At 40.8% G+C, this 22494-nt stretch overlaps 1 protein-coding gene across 1 annotated transcript in view; it reads right to left on the bottom strand.

Moving 5' to 3' along the window:
- The window catches only part of PLCB4 (phospholipase C beta 4), a 304315-nt gene that overhangs the window by 25900 nt on the left and 255921 nt on the right, over nt 1-22494 (bottom strand). Inside the window, exons 28-31 of the mRNA XM_036245264.1 lie at nt 9057-9145; nt 8160-8310; nt 2810-2859; nt 2612-2677 (exon numbers count right to left, since the gene is read on the bottom strand). Coding sequence (XP_036101157.1) covers nt 2612-2677; nt 2810-2859; nt 8160-8310; nt 9057-9145 — 356 coding nt within the window. The remainder of the gene's footprint in view (nt 1-2611; nt 2678-2809; nt 2860-8159; nt 8311-9056; nt 9146-22494) is intronic.

Here is a 22494-nt window from a genome sequence, read left to right as displayed (position 1 = left end):
AGACAGGCCTGTTAACTGACCTGAGTCAGTTTAAACTCAAAGGCTTAGACAAGCAGTCAGCAGACAACTCTGCTCAACATTATGTAGGTCAAGTTCTAAAGAACTGAGGAGCACCTTCCTTAGTAGCTTCTAAGTAACCAGTACGCTGACATTGTCCAAACTGGCTGGAGATTGTCGTCATATCCCGTGTGTTGCCACTGCACTTGCGCCACGAGGGGAACTTATGTACTTATCACAGTAGCTAATATCCTACAGAGTAATTCAGTTCTGAACTCAGATGGTTTGAGTTCAAATACTGGCTCTGCTGTTCCCTTAATCTGAGATATTAGTTCAATTGCTTAACCTCCCTAACCCTTGATTTCCTCATTCACAAAATGTGGACTTCAATAGAAATTACCTTACAGGGTAGAGAGTAGTAAATAGATGGGCCGCCTCCTGCATGCCCCACACTGGGGATCGGGCCCACAACCTGGGCATGTGCCCTGACCGGGAATCGAACCGGCGACCTCCTGGTGCATGAGTGGATGCTCAACCACTGAGCCGCACCGGCTGGGCTGCCTGTTGCGTTTTAGAATGCTTTTCTGAAGCATTTCTGAGCAGGGAGATGCACTTCATGACTTGTTTTTCCCGTCTGCATGTCCTGCAGAAGTTCAAGTTACAAGTGTGTGATTATAAGCTTATGAATGAAATCCTGTTCCCATGTTAAATACACAGGGGGCCCACTCTACTTCAGCTCGCTTTGGCAGTGTAATTTATGAACTCATAATTCTGTGAATGTTTTTATAAAAAAACTACTACACGTAAATACATGTAAAGTGCTGAGCACAGAATCTGGAAAATACCGAACATGCAAAAATTCTAGCTGCCATTACTGCTGTTATTATCATCATCAGTATATGTCCTGCTTATGCCTCAAGGAAATAGTAAATAAGGATGAGGCATAAGCAGGACATAGACTGATAGTAAAAAAATAGTAAAAAAAAGCTTTAAATTTCCAAGTAGCCCAAAGGCCTCTGAAATGCCTGCCTCAAGAAAGAGATCCAATTTATTCATTTATTTATCATTAATCCTTACCCAAGGATATATTTTTTTTAAATTTTAGATATAGTGAAAGGGAGAGAGGGAGAAAGAGAGAGAGAGAAACACTGATGTGAGAGAGACACAACAATTGGTTGCCTCCCACATGACCCTGACCAGGGCCAGGGATCGAACCTGCGACCCAGGTACATACCCTTGACTGGGAATCGAACCCCATGACCCTTCGGTGTGAGAGCCAACACTCTAACTGCTGAGCCAAACCGGCCAGGGCCAGAGGTCCAATTTAAGTGGAAGGACAAATCTGCTGAATGATGACTTGCCATATGCGTAACAGTTCCATTCCTAACAATTAAAGTCATTCAGGTTGTATTTTCTCTTATTTCCTTTTCTCTCTCCTTTTCTGTTTACTTTCCATAGTCTAGGTTGTTGTCAATGACCAACAAAACTAAAATCACTACTTTAAATAGCTCTGTCACCAATAGTCCCACATTTATATCACTCTGTAGCAAGTTTCTCCTGTGGGTAATTCCACTGGAAATTCCAGTGGGTAAAATGATTCATGAAATTTAGGAGCAGAAGTCTTTGAAGTGACCTTGATATCAGCAAATCCATTAAACCATCAGTCCAATAGTACAGGGACCGTTACTAGGCCAACACTAGGCTGCAGTTCTCAAAGCAGCACACACAGTTGAAGAGATGACAGTTCTGGGTCATGTTCTTTGCATCTTAACCTCTGGAGTGAGTCAGAGGTCCGTCATTCAGGTCCAGCTCTGCAGGAAGTGCCTTGGATGGAGGCTTGGCTCAGAGAATAAAGCAGTGGGAATGCAGCATTGCTTGGAAAGAACTCAGAGGCCCTTTGGAGAAACAAAGTATCTCTTGCTCTCATTGTCCTTAATGGAAGAGGACACATATTATCCTCCCAGTGACAGCAGTTGTGACGCATCTTAGGCAGAAAGGAGGTATTCTGCTTTCTGCCTTCTCCCTATCATTATCAAAATACCTCTTTGATGGGTAAAAAGGGAAAATAAGTATATTTCAGAAATAGGCCACCGAGCAGAGTTCACATACTAGGGGAAAAGAGAAGAGCTCGCTCTCTCGGGGCCCTGGGTGAGAAGGCCGGAGCCTGTCAGCACCTCCCTCCACGCGCTGTGTGTGGCAAACTATCTGCCAGCGACCAAGGGAATTTGGTACCTAGAGGCTAAGATTGAGAGCGTCTTCAACAGTTAGGCTACGGCCCACTAGTTTAGATAAAGTCATTTTATTAAACAACTTTTAAATGGACAAAGCTTTGTTATGCCTTTGAAACAACTGCCAGAAAGGCAGATTATAAATCAGTGGCAACAGATCCCAAAGGGATTTTATGTTTCAATTTCATTTCTAACTGGTTAAAATGTATGTCCTGTTGTCCAGTTGACTGGTAGTCATTTCTAAGTAGTGTTTTTGGCTGTGAAGAATTCGTTGTTCCGTAACACAAAATAGCAGCTTTAGGTTTTCCTCAGAGAACTAAAAGAAAAAAAGAACAAACAAACAAAACTACTCAAAAAAATATGTATGTACACACGAAACACTGTACCTTTGCATGTTTCTTCTTTAAAGAATTTAGCTCCTTCTGTTGTTTCTTTAAATGCTTCAGGTAAGCCTATGAAAGAAACAAAGAGGATCCCAAATAAGTTTTTGTAGCCAGGATGACCACACTTGAGAAACAAAAATATATTGGTTTTGCCAATATGCATAATCTAAGAGTACTTGGAAAATGACTGAGCAATTTTACCTTCATCTGCTTTAAATCTTCTATCCTCACTTGAGGAATCAGTTCAATACCTTAAAAAAAAAAATTGGACACTGTGTTTATTAAAAGTTAGAATAACTGATAATAGAAAATTCACATTTTGAAATTTCCTCGAAAGAGTCTGAAACGGCTTCCCATATAATGTCATGGATATAAACATCTCAATAACTAGACAAAACTGAAATGCTTATTGTCTTAAGTCAGGTTTCCTAGAACCAGAGCCTACACAGAATTTATTGAGGGGAGGCTCTTGGGAGAAAGCCCTAAGGGGGCGAGAGAAGCAGGCAGGACAGGGCAGAGGAAGAAGCCAGGAGGTATTTCCACCTTGATCCGACTGGGAGCTCATTAGCACCAACGGCCCTCCAGACCTGTTCTATCTTCAGGTAAGGAGAGTGGGCTTTTGCAACTCCATTTTAGTCAGCTAAGGCCTTCAGAGGGTTTACAAAACCTTCCAGGCACTTCCAGGCAAGAGAACTCCCGTGGTTTGAGGGCAACTCTCCATGGAGAAAAGTACAGCTATCAGCTTATTCCCAGCAGGTGACCAGGCTGAGATCTGACCAGGCCCAACAGCATCTAATACAATTACTTTTATCTTTGCATTTCAAGGCTTATCATACTAGTCAATTAACTCCCAATTCTCTCCCAACTTCATCATCAAAGACTAAACAAAACATTTTTTCAGCTTCTTTTTTCCACTACATTTAAGTTGAGCATGTAAGCAAAATGCTATTGAGCACAGCAAAGCCTTTAACATCCAGGAAACACTGAAATCAAACCACTGGATACCAGGATGCTTTCTAGAGGACCTGGAGTAATGTACTAAGGCATCCTGCTGAATGATGCTAGGCTAGCGTCGCCATGGCAACCACAGTGGTAGAAGAATCCCCAAACAGGTTCCATTTGGCTTCCGATTTTCACCTTAGGCAAACACAATGAATTCTCATTCTGTACTATAATTGATTTCCATGAGAACGCAGAGGCTAGGTGTGAGATAGTTAAGAAAGATAGGCATCTTGTTTTCAGTCATATTCATTTTAATAAGATGTGCACATCCAGTGGAGGGTGGTAAGACTGGAAAAGGAGAATCATGGCTGACAGAAATCAGTCTTGTGATCTGTAACATTTTATGATAGGGTGTCAAGGGAATATGAGGTTGATTTCCTATCTCTTTTAAGTCTTATATCCCAAGGAACTCCCTGCTTTATTGTGGACAGTGAGAGGCAGTGAAAGGCTAAAAGCTCCTATCTTTGGGTCTTTTTTCTCTTTCTTTATTTTTGTTACAGATGTTTCTCCTTTTCCCCCCATTGACAACCTCCTCCTCCTCCCTCCCCGCCCTGTCCCCAGCTTTGTTGTCCATGTCCATTGGTTATGCGTACATGCATATAAGTTCTGTGGTTTATTCCTGCCCCCCACTCCTTCTTCTGGGGATTGTCAGTCTGTACCCTACTACCACATCGCTGGTCTACCCTGTTCTTCAGACTGTTATGTTCATTATATTCCACAAATAAGTGAGATCATGTGATATTTGTCTTTCTCTACTTGGCTTGTTTCGCTTAGCATAATGCTCTTCAGGTCCCTCCATGTTGTCTCAAAGGATAAGAGATCTTTCTTACAGTTGCATAGTACTCCATTGTGTATATGTACCACAGCTTTTTTATCTACTCTTCTACTGATGGACATTTGGGCTGTTTCCAGATCTTAGCAATTGTAAATAGTGCTGCTATGAACATGGGGGTACATATATTCTTTCTGATTGGTGTGTCAGGCTTCTTAGGGTATATTCCTAGAAGTGGAATCACTGGGTCAAATGGCAATTCAATTTTTAATCTTTTGCGGTAACACCATAGTGTTTTTTTCTCTTGTCTGTAAAATGAACATACAGGATTGGGAGCATACAAAGTCCTCAAGAGATCTAACAAATCTTCAGAGTTTGACCCAATCTGATGAGACTTTTCTTTTTTTTTTCCAACTAAATCTTGATTAACAGGAACCTATGAAAACAGAAACATCTATCACCTGGTTTTTCGTTTTTTGAGAAAGATATAAAGAACTTGCAAAAATCTCAGTCCCTAGAAATGATTGTTAGAACAGGAACTGGTACATGTGCAGATCCACCTAGAGCAGCACGTCCGACAGCACTCTGACGATGCAGTCCCTTACTCCCTAGACTCTCCAGTCTCTTTGTTACCACGCCACACATATTATGACAATCTCGGGCTTGGGTCTCCCCTGCTCTTCTTTACTCACCTCTCTTGCGAATCCTCTGGGCACTGCCAAGGAAGTAATGAGATCGAGCTACATTGACTTAATTTATGCAGGTCCCCTGGGGCCTGTGCCCTCTGTGGCAGAACTCGTTTCTTAGGGACTGCTCTACTACAGTCAGGGGCTATTCCAAAATGTTTCTATATTTTTATTCTTCAGTTATGGCTCCACAATTCTTAGCAGAGGGCCACCTATCCAACTTCTTAGATCAATTGGAATCTATCTGTGTTACACTGCAAAAATGGCCACATTTTCCCCCTCTCATCAAGAGGTGGAGTCTATATCTCTATCCCTTAAATACGAATTAAACTTGTGACTTGTTTTGCCCAATAGCCCACTAGCAGAAGCTGGGAAACACTGCTCTTGACACCCTGGGAGCAGCATTCGACAAGCCTATTTTGGCTGCTGGATGATGTGAGACAACTTGCCAACTGAAAGACATGCAAGAGGCCATCCCATATTTAACCTCTAGTGCAATCCACCAGCCAACCACAGATGCATAAGCAAGACACAGAGAGATCAGCCAAACCAGCTCAGACCAACCAATCCAATGGAACAGGACCTAAGTAAATGGTGTTGTTTTCAGCCACTAAAATTTGAGGTCATGTATCATGTGGCACATTCTAACTCATAAGCTTCTTCAGTTCTTCCTTTCCACTCTGAAAATTTCTTTGTTCATCCTTCTTCTTGGCTCAGACAGAAGATCTCTATTCCCTCCTTATAAAGCAGAATCTCCTCTCTTCTCTTAAAAAAATTTTTTTTTCCTTTATTGATTTAAGAGAGGAAGGGAGAGAGAGTTAGAAACATCGATGAGAGAGAACATTGATTGGCCGCCTCCTGCATGCCCCCAACTGGGGATCAGGCCCACAACCTGGGCAGGTGCCCTGACCGGGAATCGAACCAGTGACCTCTTGGTACATGATTCAATGCTCAACCACTGAGCCACACTGACCAAGCTCCTCTTTTCTCTTAATTCAGCTCTTTCTCAGAGCTTTGTTTCAACACATTCTGCTCTCTTGCATTTTCTTTCTCTTTCTTTTCATTAGTTCCTCCTAACATGCTAGTCCTCCATAACAATCATTACATAACAATTTAACAATTTGTTAAATCATTACATGGTACATGGATCAACACCATTACATGGTGCATTGGTTGATGCTCAACCACTGAGACATACCGGCCGGGCATGAATACCACAGTTCTTAACTGGACCTTAGCATCTATCTCCCCCTTTCAGTGAGTTCTTTTGTCAAGACTGTATTAAGTCTTCTTTGAAAAAAATCCTTTGATTTTCATTCCCTACTGTCTTTTCAGGATGGTCCCAGAACCCATTCCAGACCAGGAAAAGTGAACTACTCACCACTGCCTATCAGCAGTCCCTTGTCCCCTTTTCCTACACATCTAGATTGCTTCCTATGTGGCTTCTTCCTTTTGGCTCCTGCACCATCTACTCATATATACTTCAGACCTACGTTACAAGGCCCAGCTCACCTGGGATCTCATCCATAAGTCTTCCATGGGACCCTGGCTGGAAGGGATTCCTCTTCCCTACTGTTCCTGAGGGGTCAGCCATCAATGACTTCAGCCTGTGCAGAAGTCTGCCCTATCTTACCTCTCTGGCCACTTAGGTCTCTCATGGTGTGAAGGCATTTCTCATAAAACCTAGTACTGTCGCTTAGAGTAAGCTTCCAGGTCTCCTGAATAAAAGGAGAAAACGAAACAGCATGTAGACCCTCTTTCTCAGGGTGACTATCAAGAAAACTAGAATGGAAGTGAGAGCTACTTGGATCCTTTGAATGCAGCCTTTTTTGGAATCAAGGATGAGGCAGTTCCAAATGCAATCATGTTTCCTTCTAGAACTAGGTTTACTTTTGTCCTCTGTCAGCTGGTCACACTGCACTGTTTTTTTGGCCATCTAACACACTATAATTACAAATGTCTTTTTACTATGGGTGTGATACAAGAGCTTTAATTAAGCAAAAACTTTCCATTTTCCATGTCTATCTCTAGCTGAGTGGCTAATGGTAATAACGACCAGTGCTGATACACAATGCCCAAAGCCTATATTATTTCCTTGCTATAGGTTCTTTCCAGGGAGGAACAGAAAAACAGCTGCAGGCAGTGTACAATTTGGGCTACTTTCCTGCAGTATCATTTTCTAATTTGTTTTATAAAGCTCAATGCACATTTAGTTTCCTGCTAAATTACTGTGTTGCTTTGGTTTGGGAAAGCCTGTTTTTCTTACCTTAAACTGCAGTGCTGTGTGTATTCTAAGTGCACAAGCAACTTGATTTCCTTACACCAAGGACAGTGAAGTCCCATATAATTGGGAAATATATATACCAAGTGAAAAAATCAGTAGGAAAAAAAATTCTAATTAAAGTAAGAGAAGTGAATTTAGTAAATGATCCATGGTCAAGGAGGATATTTAAGATATTTAATTAACAGTATGGAATTGGCACCATCCAATCAGAATGGATGCCTGGTCACTAAGAATGGAAGTCAACCAGTTAGTTGTCTCTCTACATACCAGCTGCATATTAGCATCCACATGTAACCACAAAGAACTCGCCCCCATCTGATAATTTTAAAAATAAATAATCATGGATGCTAAATAGCATAGATGACATTGTCAAGAAGAGTATTTATTTTATTTTTTGAAGGTTCTGGAATTTAGAAATGTCTGAACCATCATAATTCTGCTGGTTCATGAACCTACTGGCTGTCCAGAAGGAAGTGGGGAGGCGTTAGAGAAGTTCACTGTGTGAAAGTGCTTCCCAAAAAGGACACCGAATTTAAACATTTTCTAAAATGATGGATATTGTACTCGGTGTAACCAAGGTGCAGGGGATCCAGCAGATGAAACACCAATGTTGACTCTCTATTAAACAGAGAAACTGAGCAGTTTGTCTAATCTACAAGAAAACACGTTGTTCTTGAGTTTCGTGGGGCATGAAAATGGGCAAAATGAACAATTCTAAATACCCTCATAAAAGATTAACATAAAGGACTTTGTAAAAAGAGTCTAAAATGACCAGAACAGACAAGGAGCCCAAACCACATCCTTTACCTTTCTTGGCTTCCATGCCGGACCCCAGGGCAGCCGTGGTGGCAGGTCTGAGCTCAGAGCTGCTCTGCGGGGTGACGTTTGTCTTGGCAGTGTTGGCCTTGCCTTTCTTGTCGTTCTTAGAAGTGTCACTGGGCACATCAGCTATGTCACTCTGGAACAGAAATGTTTATATTAACCCAAATGAGTGCCACCTCAAGTTCAGTCGTCTTGCACATTTTCTATTTTACTGAATCCTCTCTGGGCCACTCAACTTCTCTCCCTGCAACTGCCTTCATGAATGGGTCTCTGCCTGGCAGGAGGAAACATCACATGGTTTCCTCAGGCTTGAGGCAAAGGACGAAGCCAAGGAAAGAAGATCCAACTCCTTTACCAGCAGGGTATACCTTCTCTTTCACTCGCTACTAGAGAGATCATTGCTTCCACTCCAAACTGAGGAGTGTGATGAGGGAGCTTTAAAACCAAAGAAATAAACACTGCAACTGTGCACTGAAGTGGGAGATGGCTGGATGTAAGACTGGTAAAAAAAATAACAAAATAATAAATGTCAGCTCCATTAATTTACTGAATTGAGTTGGCTGGTATTTCAATGTATCACAAAGGCAGCCTATATTTTAAACAATGGCCTTTTTCTCAATTTAGTTTCCTGCAGGGAAGGGGTCCCTAGATGTGAGTTGGGCCATGTTGAAAAAATGGGATTGTCAGATGGTGGTCACATTTTATTAAATACGCCACTGTCTCATTGGTCCTTGACACTGTTCCGGTGAATTGATAAATTCAGTTTCAAAAACCTTCTTTGAACTTATTTAATTAATTTTTTACTTTGTCTTGCTCTTGTAATCACTGCTTGACAACTAAACTTCCCCACTTGGCTGTCTTTAATCAACTACTGCTACTTACGGTTTCGATGCCCATAGCTCTCATTTGGTCTGCTCTTTTTTCCGTAATTGAAAGAAACTTCTTTGGATCCGATAAAGCATCCACGATATCTGGGGAGGAAAAAGAACACTGAGCTGTTCATTCTCTGTTTTACTGAAAACATCCGAGGATGTGCAGCTGCTCCACATTCGGAACCTGGATTCACACTGCGCCTCCAAGTTCCCCTCCTAGGACATGAACCGAGTTCACAAAGCAGAGCTAGTTGCTGAAACAAGAAATGAGTAAAGGCAAGGATTAAAGGCCAGATGACTTCCTCTTGTTTTCCCTTTGGTTCTCCCCAAATAAAGCAGGCAGTATGGCGGAGCAAGCCAGGTAAATCCTTGGGCTCCTGACTACTTACCGTGTGACCTTGAGCAAGTGGATTAATGTCCCCAGACTCCGTTTCTTCACCTGAAAATTAAAACTGATACCACCCACCCTGCAGGGTACTGTGAGAATTCAGTGAGATGATGGATGTCAAAGCATCTGAAGCCTAGCAGATGCCACTAGCACTACGTCTGGGTTTTAGATATAGAAAGCTAGTGCATTTTTAAAGCCAATTTTGTCCCATGGTAGATAAACTGAAATATTTCTTCAGTGTTTTCTCAGCTATAATTTGCACTTAAAAACAGTAAAACTGCATCTTTTATATAACACCATTTGAAGAGTTTCAAGTACTTTCAAACAGAATTTCATAACATTTTGCATAATTTACCAATACCATAGAAGGAATAAGTATTCTTGTTACCTTAAAACAGTATATAATTTACAAATTTTAAGAATTATGTTTTTCAGTTTCCCCCTAGCAGAATCACTTTCCTAATTATTGATAACATAATTTTCTCGGTAAAAATTTTTCTTTTTCCTTTTATAACGGAAAATAATATATGCACATGATATATATTCAAATATATAAAATAAAAAGTAAAACTCTCCTCTCCTGTTAATTCTATGTCCAGTAGGTAACTACTATCACCCATTTCTTTTATCCTTATTTTTGTTTTTTAGAACTCCAAATGGGTTGATAGTTTTCTCCACCTATTTTTTATTTTTAAACTTCACATGTCTTAAAAACACTTTCATATCAGCAATATAGATCTATTACATTATTATTTTTAAAAATGTTTTTATTTATTTTTAGAAAGAGAAACATTGACTGATTGCCTCCCACATGCACCCAGACCAGGGGTCTAAACCACAACCTAGGCATGTGCCCTGACCAGGGATTGAACTGGAGACCTTTCAGTGCACAGATGATGCTCAACCCACTGAGCCACACCAGCCAGGGCAAGGTCTACTACATTATTATTATTGTTTTGTTTTACTACATTATTTCTAAGGGCTGCTTAAATAGACTCTTTTCTGAGTGGCTATAATACCTTTAACCAGTTCCTTATTGACAGGCTGTTTGATGACATCCAGTTCCTTCCTGTTATAAAGTGTTGCAGTGAATGTCCTTGAACACCTCACAGGATACCTTTACATCTATCCATTGGATAAAGTCCTAGAAGTTAGAATGATCAGTAAGGGCATTTGTCCTTTTGGGAGTTATTGCTAATTGCCCTCCACCAAAGTTACGCCATTTTATTCTCCTACCAGTGGCCCATGAGAAGGTTTGATTCTCATGATCACTCATGTCCCTAAGAATTCTTTGCCTCATAATGGGAAATGTGGACATTAAATCACACTCAGGAATTACCACAGATAATTATTTTTTAGAAGTTAATATTCTAGGAATGTATCTATTTTTAACATTATTTTAAATGAATAATAAATGAAAAAATTCAAACATATACATAATTAGAAAGAAAAGTAAAACACCCCCCTATACACTGCTGGTGAAAACCTAACATTTTTATAAACAGTCTGCCTCATCTCCTTTATCTATCCTTCTAAAGGGATAGATTAGAAGAAAGCATCCTTCTTTCTCTCTCTGCTTAAACGTTTGAAGGTAAACTCCAGACATCATAACATGTCATTCCTGATTACTTCTCGATGCATCTCTGAAAAACAAAGGGCAACCAGGCCAGTACTGTATCCAACAGGACTGGCAGCAATTCCATACTATGACATAATGCATGGCCCATGTTAGTATTTCCCCTATTAAAATCAGTTCATTTGAATCAAAGTCTACACTGTGTCTCCGATAATTATGTCTGTGAAATCTATTTTAATCTAGAATAGTCTGTACTACTTATTTTTCATAATGTATAGCCATGTTGAGGTGAAAGGTCTTGTCAAGGTGTCCTATAAATGTCCCACATTCTGAATCTGCATTCCTCCTTGTCGTATCATTCAGTTCTAATGTATGGCTTTCTCTCTTAAAAAAAAGTTTTTATTGATTTTTAGAGAGAGAAAGGGAGAGGGAGAGAGAGAGATAAGCATTGATGCCAGAAAGAAACATCGATTGGCCGCCTCCTGCATGCCCCCTACTGGGGATCAAGACCACAACTCTGGTATGTGCCCTGACTGGGAATTGAATCAGCGACCTTTTGGTGCATGGGACGACACTCAACCATTGAGCCACACTGGCCAGGGCTTGGCTTTCTCTTTTTTTAAGAATACAGCATAGGAGGTGCTGTGACTTCATGTGGGTCACATTGAGGCAGATAACGTCTGTTTTTCCACAGCTTCAGACCACATTGAAGCACCACCCAACACCCTTTACAATGACACATTCAAGGGGTGAACTCAGTGGGTACCTGAACCCCACTGAAGTTAGTTCTGCTCCATAGGGTCCGCCCCTGTGCAGATTCTCCATGGTGGTGATGGACAGTCCTTGCAGCTGATCAAACCGGGAATAAATCCCTCCCACTGACTTGCCAACAGCAATCCAGACTCAACTACACAGGAGGGTGTACATAGCCCACACTGGGCGCAGTGCACCTGGAGTGCCCAGCTCAGGTGACTGGGTAGGCTGCATCACTGGGCCCTACAGGACACCTACTATATAAAGACACTCTATCAAGGATGGGAGATGTAGCAGCTCTACTAATACAAAGAAACACACACAGAGGCTGCCAAAATGAGGAGACCAAGAAACATGTCCCAAATAAAAGAATAGAAAAAAACTTCAGGAAAAAAAAAAAAGAGAGACAAGCAATCTCCCAGATACAGACTTTAAAACACTGATTATAAGGATGCTTAATGATCTCAGTTCAAACTTCACTAAAGAGGTGGAAAACACAAATGTGGAGATAGAAAACACACTTAGAAGAAAACCGGTCAGAAATGAAGAATGCACTAACTTCAATGAAGACTATATTACAGAGAATCAACAGTAAAGTAGATGAGTCATTGAATCAAATCAGCAATTTGGAAGATAAAGAAGCAGAAAATGCCCAATCAGAATAGCAAAAAAAATTAAATTAAATGAAGATAGTTTTAGGGGCTTTTGGGACAACCTCAAGCGTACCAACATTCACATCATGGGAGTGCTGAAAGGAGAGAGAGAGAGAGCAAGAAATTAAAAACCTATGTGAAAAAACAATGACAGAATACTTACTTAATTTGGTGAAGGACATAGAGACACAAGTTTAGGAAGTGTAGAGAGTCCCAAAGAAGATGAACCCAACGAGGCCCATACCAAGACGCATCATAATTAAAATACCACAGGTTAAAAATGAAGAGAGAACCTTAAAAGCAGCAAGAGAAAAGCAGTTAGTTCCCTACGAGGGAGCTCCCATAAGACTGAGTTCTCAACAGCAACTCTGTAGACCAGAAGAGATGACACAAAATACTCAGTGATGGAAAACAAGGACCTACAACCAAGATTACTCTACCCAGAAAAGCTATCATTTCAAATCAAAGGACCAATCAAGAGCTTCCCAGACAAGAAGAAGTTAAAGGAATTCAGCACCACCAAACCAGTATTACAAGAAATGGTAAAGGGTCTTTTTTAGTTATAATAAGAAAAAAATATTTAAATAATAAAATGGCATTAAATATATATCAATATATATTTTTGTTGTTAATCCTCACCTGAGGATATTTTTTCCATTGATTTTTAGAGAGAGTGGGAAGGAAAGAGGGAGGGGGAGAGAGAGACAGAGAAAGAGAAAGAAACATTGATGTGAGAGAGACACATCAATTGATTGCCTCCCACACGTGCCCCAACTGGGGCTGGGGATCAAACCTGCAAAACAAGGCACATGCTCTTGACTGGGAATTGATCACATAATCCCCTCCGTGTGTGAGCTGTAACTCTAACCACTGAGCATAATGGCCAGAGCTATCAACAATCACTTTAGATACAAGTGAATTAAAGGTTCCAATCAAAAGACATACAGTGGCTGAATGGATAACAAAATACGACCCTTACATATGGTGTCTACAAGAGAATCACGTCAGATAGAAAGATGCACATAGACTCAAAGTAAAGGAATGGAAAAAAGATGTTTCACATAAATGGAAATAATAAAAAAGCTGGGGTAGCGATATTTATACCAGACAAAATAAAATTTAAGACAAAGGCTATAACAAGAGACAAAGAAGGACCCAGAAATTCCATTTCTGGATATTTATCCAAAGAAACCCAAAACACTAAATTGAAGACATACATCCATATGTTTATTGCAGCATTATTTACAATAGCTAAGACATGGAAGCAACCTAAGTGTCCATCAGTAGAAGAATGGATAAAAAATAGTGTTGCATATATACAATAAAATATGACTCAGCCATAAAAAAGAATAAAATCTTGCCATCTGCAACAACATGGTTAGACCTAGAGGGTATTGTGCTGAATGAAACAAGTGAGACAGAGGAAGGCAAATGCCAGATGATTCCACTTATATGTGGAATCTAAAAAGCAAAATAAATGAACATGCAGAACAAAAACAGACACAAAGATACACAGAACAGTTTGACAGTTGCCAGATGGGAGGGGGTTGGGGGACGTGTAATAAATGTGACTCAGAAGTACAAATTGGTTCCCTACAGAAGAGTCACGGGGATGTAAAGTACAGCAAAGGAAATACAATCAATAATATTGTAATAACTATGTATGGTGTCAGGTGGGTACTAGATCCATCTAGGTGATCAGTTTGTAATAGGTGTCTAATCATAGGCTTGTACACCTGAAACTCATATAATGTACATCAACTGTAATTTTTAAAAAAATTATTTTATTTTATTTATTTATTTTGTTATCCTCACCCGAGGACATTTTTCCATTTTTTGTTCAGGTAGAGTGGGAGGAAGAGAGAGGAACAGAGAGAGAGAGAGAAACATCAATGACGTGAAAGAGGCACATCGAGTGGCTGCCACCCGCATGACCAACCAGGGCCGGGGACAAAACTGCAACCGAAGTACATGCCCTTAGTGGAACTGAACCCGGGTCTCTCTGGACCACAGGCTGACGCTCTAACCACTGAGCGAAACTGGCCAGGGCTAAAAAAAAATAATAATAATTAATAAAAAGCATGCAGTAGGTTAAATAGTGCTTTCCAATATTCATGTCTACTCAGAATCTCAGAATGTAACCATATTCAGAAATAGGGCCTTTTCATATGTAATTAGTTAAGCACTTAGATGAGACCATCCTGGATTAGGGTGGGCCCTAAATCCAATGATCATTATCCTTATAAGAAGAAGAGAGGACACACAGAGACAGAGAGAAGAAAGGCTAGGTGACCATGGAGCAGACTGGAGTGACACAACTCTTAGCCAAGGGGCACCAAGGATTGCTGGGCCACCAGGAGCAGGAAAGAGGCAGGCGAGGATCTTCCCAAGGGCCGCCAGAGGGAGGATGGCCCTATTGACTCCTTGATGTCAAACCTCCAGCCTCTAGAACTGTCAGAGAATAAGTTTCTGTTGTTTCAAGTTTCCTAGTTTGAGCCCTGGCCGGTTTGGCTCAGCAGTTAGAGCTTCGGCCCGCGGACCAGAGAGACCCGGGTTTGGTTCCCAGTAAGGGCACGTACCATGGTTGCAGTTTGTCCCCAGTCCTGGATGGGGTTGTGTGGGTGGCAACCAGTTGATGTGTCTCTCTCACATGGATGTTTCTCTCTCTCTCTTCCTCCCTCTCTCTCTCCCACTCTATCTGAAGATAAATGCAAAAATGTCCTCAGGTGAGGATTAAAAAAAAAAAAGTTTCCTAGTTTGTGGTAAATATGATTAAATATGGTGTCTGAGAAAAAAAATCTGTTACTTATATTCTTGGATATACATCTTCTATATAAAGTCAAGTGCTTCAACTCACAAAACAGACACTCTTATTGCTAAGAAGGATCCATGAGCCCCTGGAGACCTCCCCAAGTCCTGTCATGGTTGGATCTTGGGGGAACTTGAATCCCAGGGGTATACTTCCTGTTTACTTGGACTTTGTCCTGAGAGCTAATCCTACACAATTCTGAGCTAGACTATATGTTCTATACTTCGTAACATCTAGTTACAAAACAATATGTAAACTAGGTCACGTACTGTTTTTATTACAAGAACAAGCTGACTGAGATGCTCTTGGCAGCCAACTGCTGTAGGATTACTTAGACCCAGGCTACGCCATACATCAAAATAAGATGCTGCATTAGTTGGATAAATACTATTACTTAAATGTATCCTCAATTATCAATGACCAATTCTAGAATTCTAGGTTATGTCCAAAGATCCTGACATTCTGCCTTATTAATTGAGTTTAAACGAGATGCCTTATTTGTAGTTACATGTACCTTAAAAATATTTTTTACAATGGAAATTTTAATGAAATAGAACTCAGTTATAATATAATATAATATAATATAATATAATATAATATAATATAATATAATATAATAGTAAATGACAATAAAAATACACTAAGTATAAATAAGTCTTGTTCAAATTAAATCACATGGTACAAAAAGGAGATTACAAGACGGCTAAATGCCTTGGACACGGTTGAGCAGGTTACTTGAAACAGTTGCTCCATTCCAGGCGATTGAATCATAAATTAGATACTTCCAGGACATATAATTTTGCCATGTGGCAGCAGGTGACCAGGATGGCAACTAAGCACCTGGAACAAGGGTACTGGGCCAAGGGAAACAGGCTCAGATTTAGGGAGCCAAGACCAGTACCCATCTCTTCTAGATAATTTTTCCATTGTAACCTAGTTTTTCCTGTGGCAGAGAATTTTAAACACATACTTTGTACACACACACACACACAGTTTCCTTATGTGATATGCAGTATATATCAAATATAGAAACTGATTTTCAATATCCACATGTAAAATGATATATAACCAGAGAATGAGAGTCTATATCTCAAATATCTCATAACCTTATGTACTTGTATAACTCTATTGGAAAACGTTCATTCTTTTTCCTTGCCTCTGCCCAGAAAAAAGATTTCAGGAAGCCGTTAAATCATTCTGGAATATTCATGGCCAAACTTTTGCATATTCAAGTAAACCTGGAATCTTCCTTTGGTGTCAGCCTGACAACTCACGGGCTTCCCCCTCATACTGGGGAACACTGTGGCTGGCTATAGCCCATGTAGTTCAGCGCTCCACAAGACAAACCACTGTGGCAAGAATGAATTTTAAATGCCGACAACATTACCTAGTGCATAAATAGGCCTGTCTAGGGACTAGTTACTCTGAACACCTAAGACACGGGTCCACATTGGCCTCTGACTCTACAGAACCCACAAGGGGAGCTAAAAGGTTCTCGATACTTGGAAGCCATGGCACAGCTATGAAACCTTTCCTTTTAAAAAAGAAAGAGATTTGCCTTTTCTCATTTGCTTCTTTCTTCTGGACTAAATGAAAATTTTACTTATTTGGATTTTTTAAAAATCCACCTATTTGGGGGTTTAGTGCCATTTTGCAGGTGAAGAGATTCCATGTATATCCAGTTTTCCCCTCCCTCTCTCCTGCCCCCCATCCGCTGCCACTTCCCTGTGGAGTTGAAAGCATCGATTAGGCATACCTCCACACCAGAAAGAAGTATAGATTCTTTAGTACAGGCTTCTAGATACGTATAGGGTTTCAGGGGAGCTCTGGTTTTTGTTTGTTTGTTTGTCTACCAATGGTTTTCAAGGCATTTGATTTGGGTGCCTCAGTGGTGAGCACCCACCGTGGTACCTAGGACTCTGCCTCCCCCCGCCATGTACTCACTCTTGGCCCAGGTTCCCTCCCACTCCTCACTCTACTGTTTCTCTCTCATCAAAAGATAAAGGCAGAAGGAAAATACATGTTCCCCTACTGGCTGCAACTCAATGCTAAAAAAGGTTGACAAATCTTATAACTATGAACTCGCATGAGCTCTCTTGACTTCTACCAAATGATTAAGCATCCCCCAAACGGCATTTCCTAGAATGCTAGAAGATACAGCAGGTGCTCAGAGGCAAAGGATCCTGTGCTCGAATGAATCGGGAAATGCTCATGTGTCCTCCTCCTCTCGGGCTCCACCGTGCATCTCAAAAACTGCAATGAGGAGCCTGTTCAAATTCACGTAGCCTAGCAATTCCTGATGTATTTTACCATAATCCACCCTGGGAGCTTTTTCTCTTGGCATGCTTACTACTCGAAAGAGGCCATAAAAATGGATACCACTGCTGTGCAAATAGCTTTTTCAACATATATTTAATAGAGAGAATAATGTGTTTTAACATCCATGAAAAACAGGACAAAACAAATTGTATCAGAAAATCCTGAGCTCTTACCCAAGGAATGACATCTTAATTTAGGAGGTTCCTCCTCTGATGTAAGCAATGGCCAACTATCTTGACAAGGGGGTTAGAAAGCAACCCTGTGAAGATGCTGGGCGGAGTGGACAAGAACCTCCCACCTCCTACCGGGATGTATCTTTAATCACAGGGAGGCAGAAAGGGGAGCTGGGCAAACAGAAACGAAGGGCCACTTCATTTTTGCTACATAGAATAGCCTCGTTGCAGAAGAGGCGAGAAACATCCATTTAAATAGAATGCTGATTCTCCCTCCCGGTATTCTGGAAGAATAGTGTCGACTCTCTTATTTCCTCCCCTCCCTACCACTCAGTAATAATAAGAGAAATACGAACGGCAAAACCCATCAAAAGCAACAGTGGGTGAGAAAAGAAAAATACTGATACCAGCTTGTCATATACTTGTCACCAGCTTTGGAACTGTTTCCTGCCACCGACAGCGATGCAGCTATGGCCAACGGTGACAGAGCCACTGCGATGGGTCAGTGCCTAGTCTGTGGCACTGGAATCGACAGGTCTGACAGCCAAGACAACTCCAGCACTCCGGGTCTCTGGATTTTCTTGTTTCTTTTATCTTAGCACTCAACTTACTAACTTCGATTGAAAAATTAAACTGAGGTTTCATGATTTATTCCTAGTCATCTCTCTTCTAAATGTTACCTTTTTTTTCATATCAAAATTTAATTTATGAGCCCTGGCTGGTTTGGCTCAGCGGTTAGAGCGTCAGCCCACAGACCAGAGAGTCCCGGGTTCGGTTCCCGCTAAGGGCATATACCTCGGTTGCAGTCTGTCCCCAGCCCCTGTTGGGGTCATGTGGGTGGCAGCCACTCGATGTGTCTCTCTCACATCAATGTTTCTCTCTCTCTTCCTCCCTCTCTCCCTCCTGCTCTATCTGAAGATAAATGCAAAAATGTCCTCGGGTGAGGATTAAAAAAATTAATTTATGATAGTTAAGAGACTTCATCTCTGCTCTTCAGCCCAGATGTATTTTACATCTAGGCCACTTAGGAAATCAGACTACAGTAGCCCCCTATCTGTGCGGGATGCCTTCCAGTGGATGCCTGGAACCGCAGACAGTACCGGACCCTACATATACTACGTATTTTTTCCCTAGAAATATGTACCTATGGTAAAGTTTAACTTATAAATGAGGCACAGCAAGAGATGAATAACAATAACTAGTAATAAAATAGAACAAGTATAACAATCTGCGGTAATAAGAGTTACATGAATGTGGACTCTCCCTCCCCCTCTCTGTCAAAACATCCTGTAACCGTCTCAGCTTCTCCCTTAAAGGAATTGCTCTATGTCATCTTTGGCATATCTGCTCTGCCAGCATCACTACCCTTGCATGTTGGGGCCATTACTAAGTAAAACAGGGTAATTTGGACCCAAGCACTGTGGTCCTGATAACCGAGGTGGCTGCTAAGTGACTCATGGGCAGGGAGGGTACACAGCGTGGAGACGCCGGGCAAGGGCTGATCCGAGTCCAGGGTGGGACGGAGCAGGATGGCGCAGATTTCATCATGCTACTAAGACTGACTTGCAGTTTAAAATTATGAATTGCTTATTTCTGGAATTGTCCATTTAATAAATTTGTACCATGGTGGACCTCGGGTAACTGAAATCGGGGACAAGGGGGGCTACTGTACCTACGAAGAGTTCAGAAGCTCTAGTGGCCGTCCTGGCTGTTTCTCTTGGGCCTTGGGAGTTATTGTCCTGTATTAATGAGGAGAAGCACTGCACTAACACCCTCTGCCTCCGTTCCCAAGGGGACCTGCCAGAAATCGGAGAGGGTCAAGGTGGAAACACTGGCTCTGGACCTATTTCATGTTGGGAGGGAACAGGGCAGCCCAGAGATCAAGGCTCTACAGAACACAATATGCCAGAAGGTAGAAATAATTATGGGCGATTGGAAAAGTGCCAAGTTGTCTCATCAGGAGGAATTCATCTTCTTATGGTGACCTCCTAAGAACCCAATATTGGCACAGAAGCCCAATAAATATGTGACCAGCAGAAATTTTAAATGCCCAGGCCCTGCCTACGGAATTGTTTCAACTTGAGAAAACCTTTTAGGAACATTTTTTTTGTTCTCTGCTTTTATAAAATGAAACCACCCACCTGACTACGAAGACTTAAAATACACTTAAAAACCACGTAGAACATAAAGTTGTTGGTTCCTATAGACATTATGGTAGCATCACTAATGCATTCGAGTTTTGAATAGTCATAGTAGGCAAAAAATTCAGAGATTTTTCTTAGGATGATGAATGGCTATGGCAAAAGAATTTATTGCAGCAAACTTACGGGTGAAATTAAGGAGCAGAAACTATAACCAATGGATTTTTCTTTACCTTGTCTAAACTACCTTGTTAAAAATAAATACAAATTAATGGAGGGGTTCCTATGATGGGGCCCGTTCCAGAGCTCACTTGATCTGCACTTACGAGTGGGGACTGTGGTGATCCCCGAGTTGACATGTAAAATGCTTTGCAGGCTCAGACGAGCTCCGCCAGACAGGAAGCCGTGGTGTCCAGGCAGCATCCTCACACACCTGCTGTGTGGCCTCAGTGAAACAGCATCCTATCAGGCCAAGACGAAGAGCCAGTCTTTGAATCCCCAGACATCACACAGAACATTATTTAGATGTTGAAATGTATTTGAAATCCCATTGGAAATTATGAAAGATCTTATGAGTAAATCAAAATGTGATTTAAACAGTTTAAAGAAGAACAATACATTTAAAACAAACAAACAAGCACAAAAACAAAGGGTATTAGAGAGTATTCTTCTGGCCAAGGAATACGTGTGACCGAGAAGTGCACGAAGATGCTCGGTATGACTCATAATTGTAAATATGCACACTGAAATGATGAGCTACCACTGTACTGCCTTTACTGGAAACATTGAAGAATTCTCAGACTCCAGAATTGGCCATGCTGAGTGAGAACAGGCAGTCTCATCTATAATGGTGGTGGCAATACTGATCCAAACCAAAGGGCTGGGTAAAGACATAGTGGTATATACACATATAATGGAACTTTATGTAACCTTTACAAAGAATAGGAAAGCCTTTTATGCACTGACATGAAATGCTTTCAACAACATGTTATGTAAAGAAAGTATAGCATAGAACAGGATGTATTATGTATCTTGTATGGTAAAATTAAAAATATATACACACACACATAATCTTTACATTTATGTATAAATATATTTACTTATGATTTTAAATATTTGCACAAATACACTTTATGTTTTATAACCTGCTGTTTTAAGGCATTCATGTATTTCTTTTTTAAATCCTCACCTGAGGATATTTTTCCATTTATCTTCAGATAGTGGGTGGGAGAGACAGAGAGAGGAACATCAATGTAAGAGAGACACATCGACTGGTTGCCTCCCACATGACTTGGACCAGGGCTGGGGACTGAACCACAACTACTGAGGTACGTGTCCTTGACCAGAATCGAACTCACAATTCTTCAGTCTGCAGGCCGATGCTCTAACCACTGAGAAACTGGCCAGGGCAACATGTAATTCTTTTATTTTAAATTGTTATCAAAAATTTTCTAAGCAGCAGAATAGGTTGCTTTAATTTTCTTTATTTTTTTCCTGAATTCAAAACAAATATGTACTTAAAAATTTTTTTCTATAGACTAATTTTGTATTACCTTGCTGTTATAAAAAAATATGGTGATTATATGTATATATACATATATATGTATACACACACACACACACACACACACACACACACACACACACATATAAATTTATAGACAGTAAAGTTATATGCTTACTTAAACTTAAATAACCCAGAAGTACTGAGTGGAGTCCCGCCATAGCAGCTGCCATACAGGACAGAGAGCTCTCTGTAATGCTCCTGAAGTTGACCAGTGCCATTGCCTAGCTCCACTAAACCCTTTCCTGTCACTCGCAGAGTAACTACTGTTAATGTTGGGTGTGCACCCTTCTAGAATTTTTTCTGTGCACTTTATGTACTCATATAAATAGTTAGGGGTCTTTGTAAATAATAGAGATTGTTTTGCAATTCACTTTTTCTCTCAGAAATATATCACTGTCATCTTTCTGTTTTAAACACTGCAATCCAAGTTATTTTTAATGAATGCATAGTATTCTATAACATGTTTATGTTTAGAACATATTTACCCAGACTGTACTGATGGGCTTAGGTTGTATCTGATTTTTCTTTTTTTGTTGCTGTTGTGAATCCTCACCCGAGGGTATTTTTCATTGATTTTTGATAGAGCAGAAGAGAGGAAGAGAGAGAGAGGGAGAGAAACATTGATGTGAGAGAGCCACATGGATTGGTTGCCTCCCACATGGCCCTGACCAGGGCTGGGGATCAAACTTGAAACCCAGGTACGTGCCCTTGACCAGGAATAGAACCCGCGACCCTTCATTCTGCGAGCCGATGTTTTAACCACCGAGCCAAACTGGCCAGGGCATTTCTGATCTCTTTTATACAAATAATGCTGTCTGATATTACAGGATGGGTTCTTAGAAATTAGCTGGCTTTTAATAATCAGAGTAAAGTAGTAAGTAATTCCTAGGTTAAGTGTTCGGTGAACTATAAAAGCGGGGACTTAGTTAGCTTGGTCAGGCTCAGAGGTCTTTCTTCTGTAACTGGGTCCAAATTTGTGAAGTGACTGCGGACAAGCCAATCCACCTAACAACTGAGAAGATACAACTTACCGAATTACATCTTTTCCTCTGAAAAAATGTTTTAAATA

Source organism: Molossus molossus, unplaced genomic scaffold (assembly GCF_014108415.1).
Source record: "Molossus molossus isolate mMolMol1 unplaced genomic scaffold, mMolMol1.p scaffold_m16_p_6, whole genome shotgun sequence".
NCBI classification, from domain to species: Eukaryota; Metazoa; Chordata; class Mammalia; order Chiroptera; family Molossidae; genus Molossus; species Molossus molossus.
The sequence above is the reverse complement of the archived record's forward strand: the minus strand, read 5'-3'. Positions and strand labels throughout refer to the sequence as shown.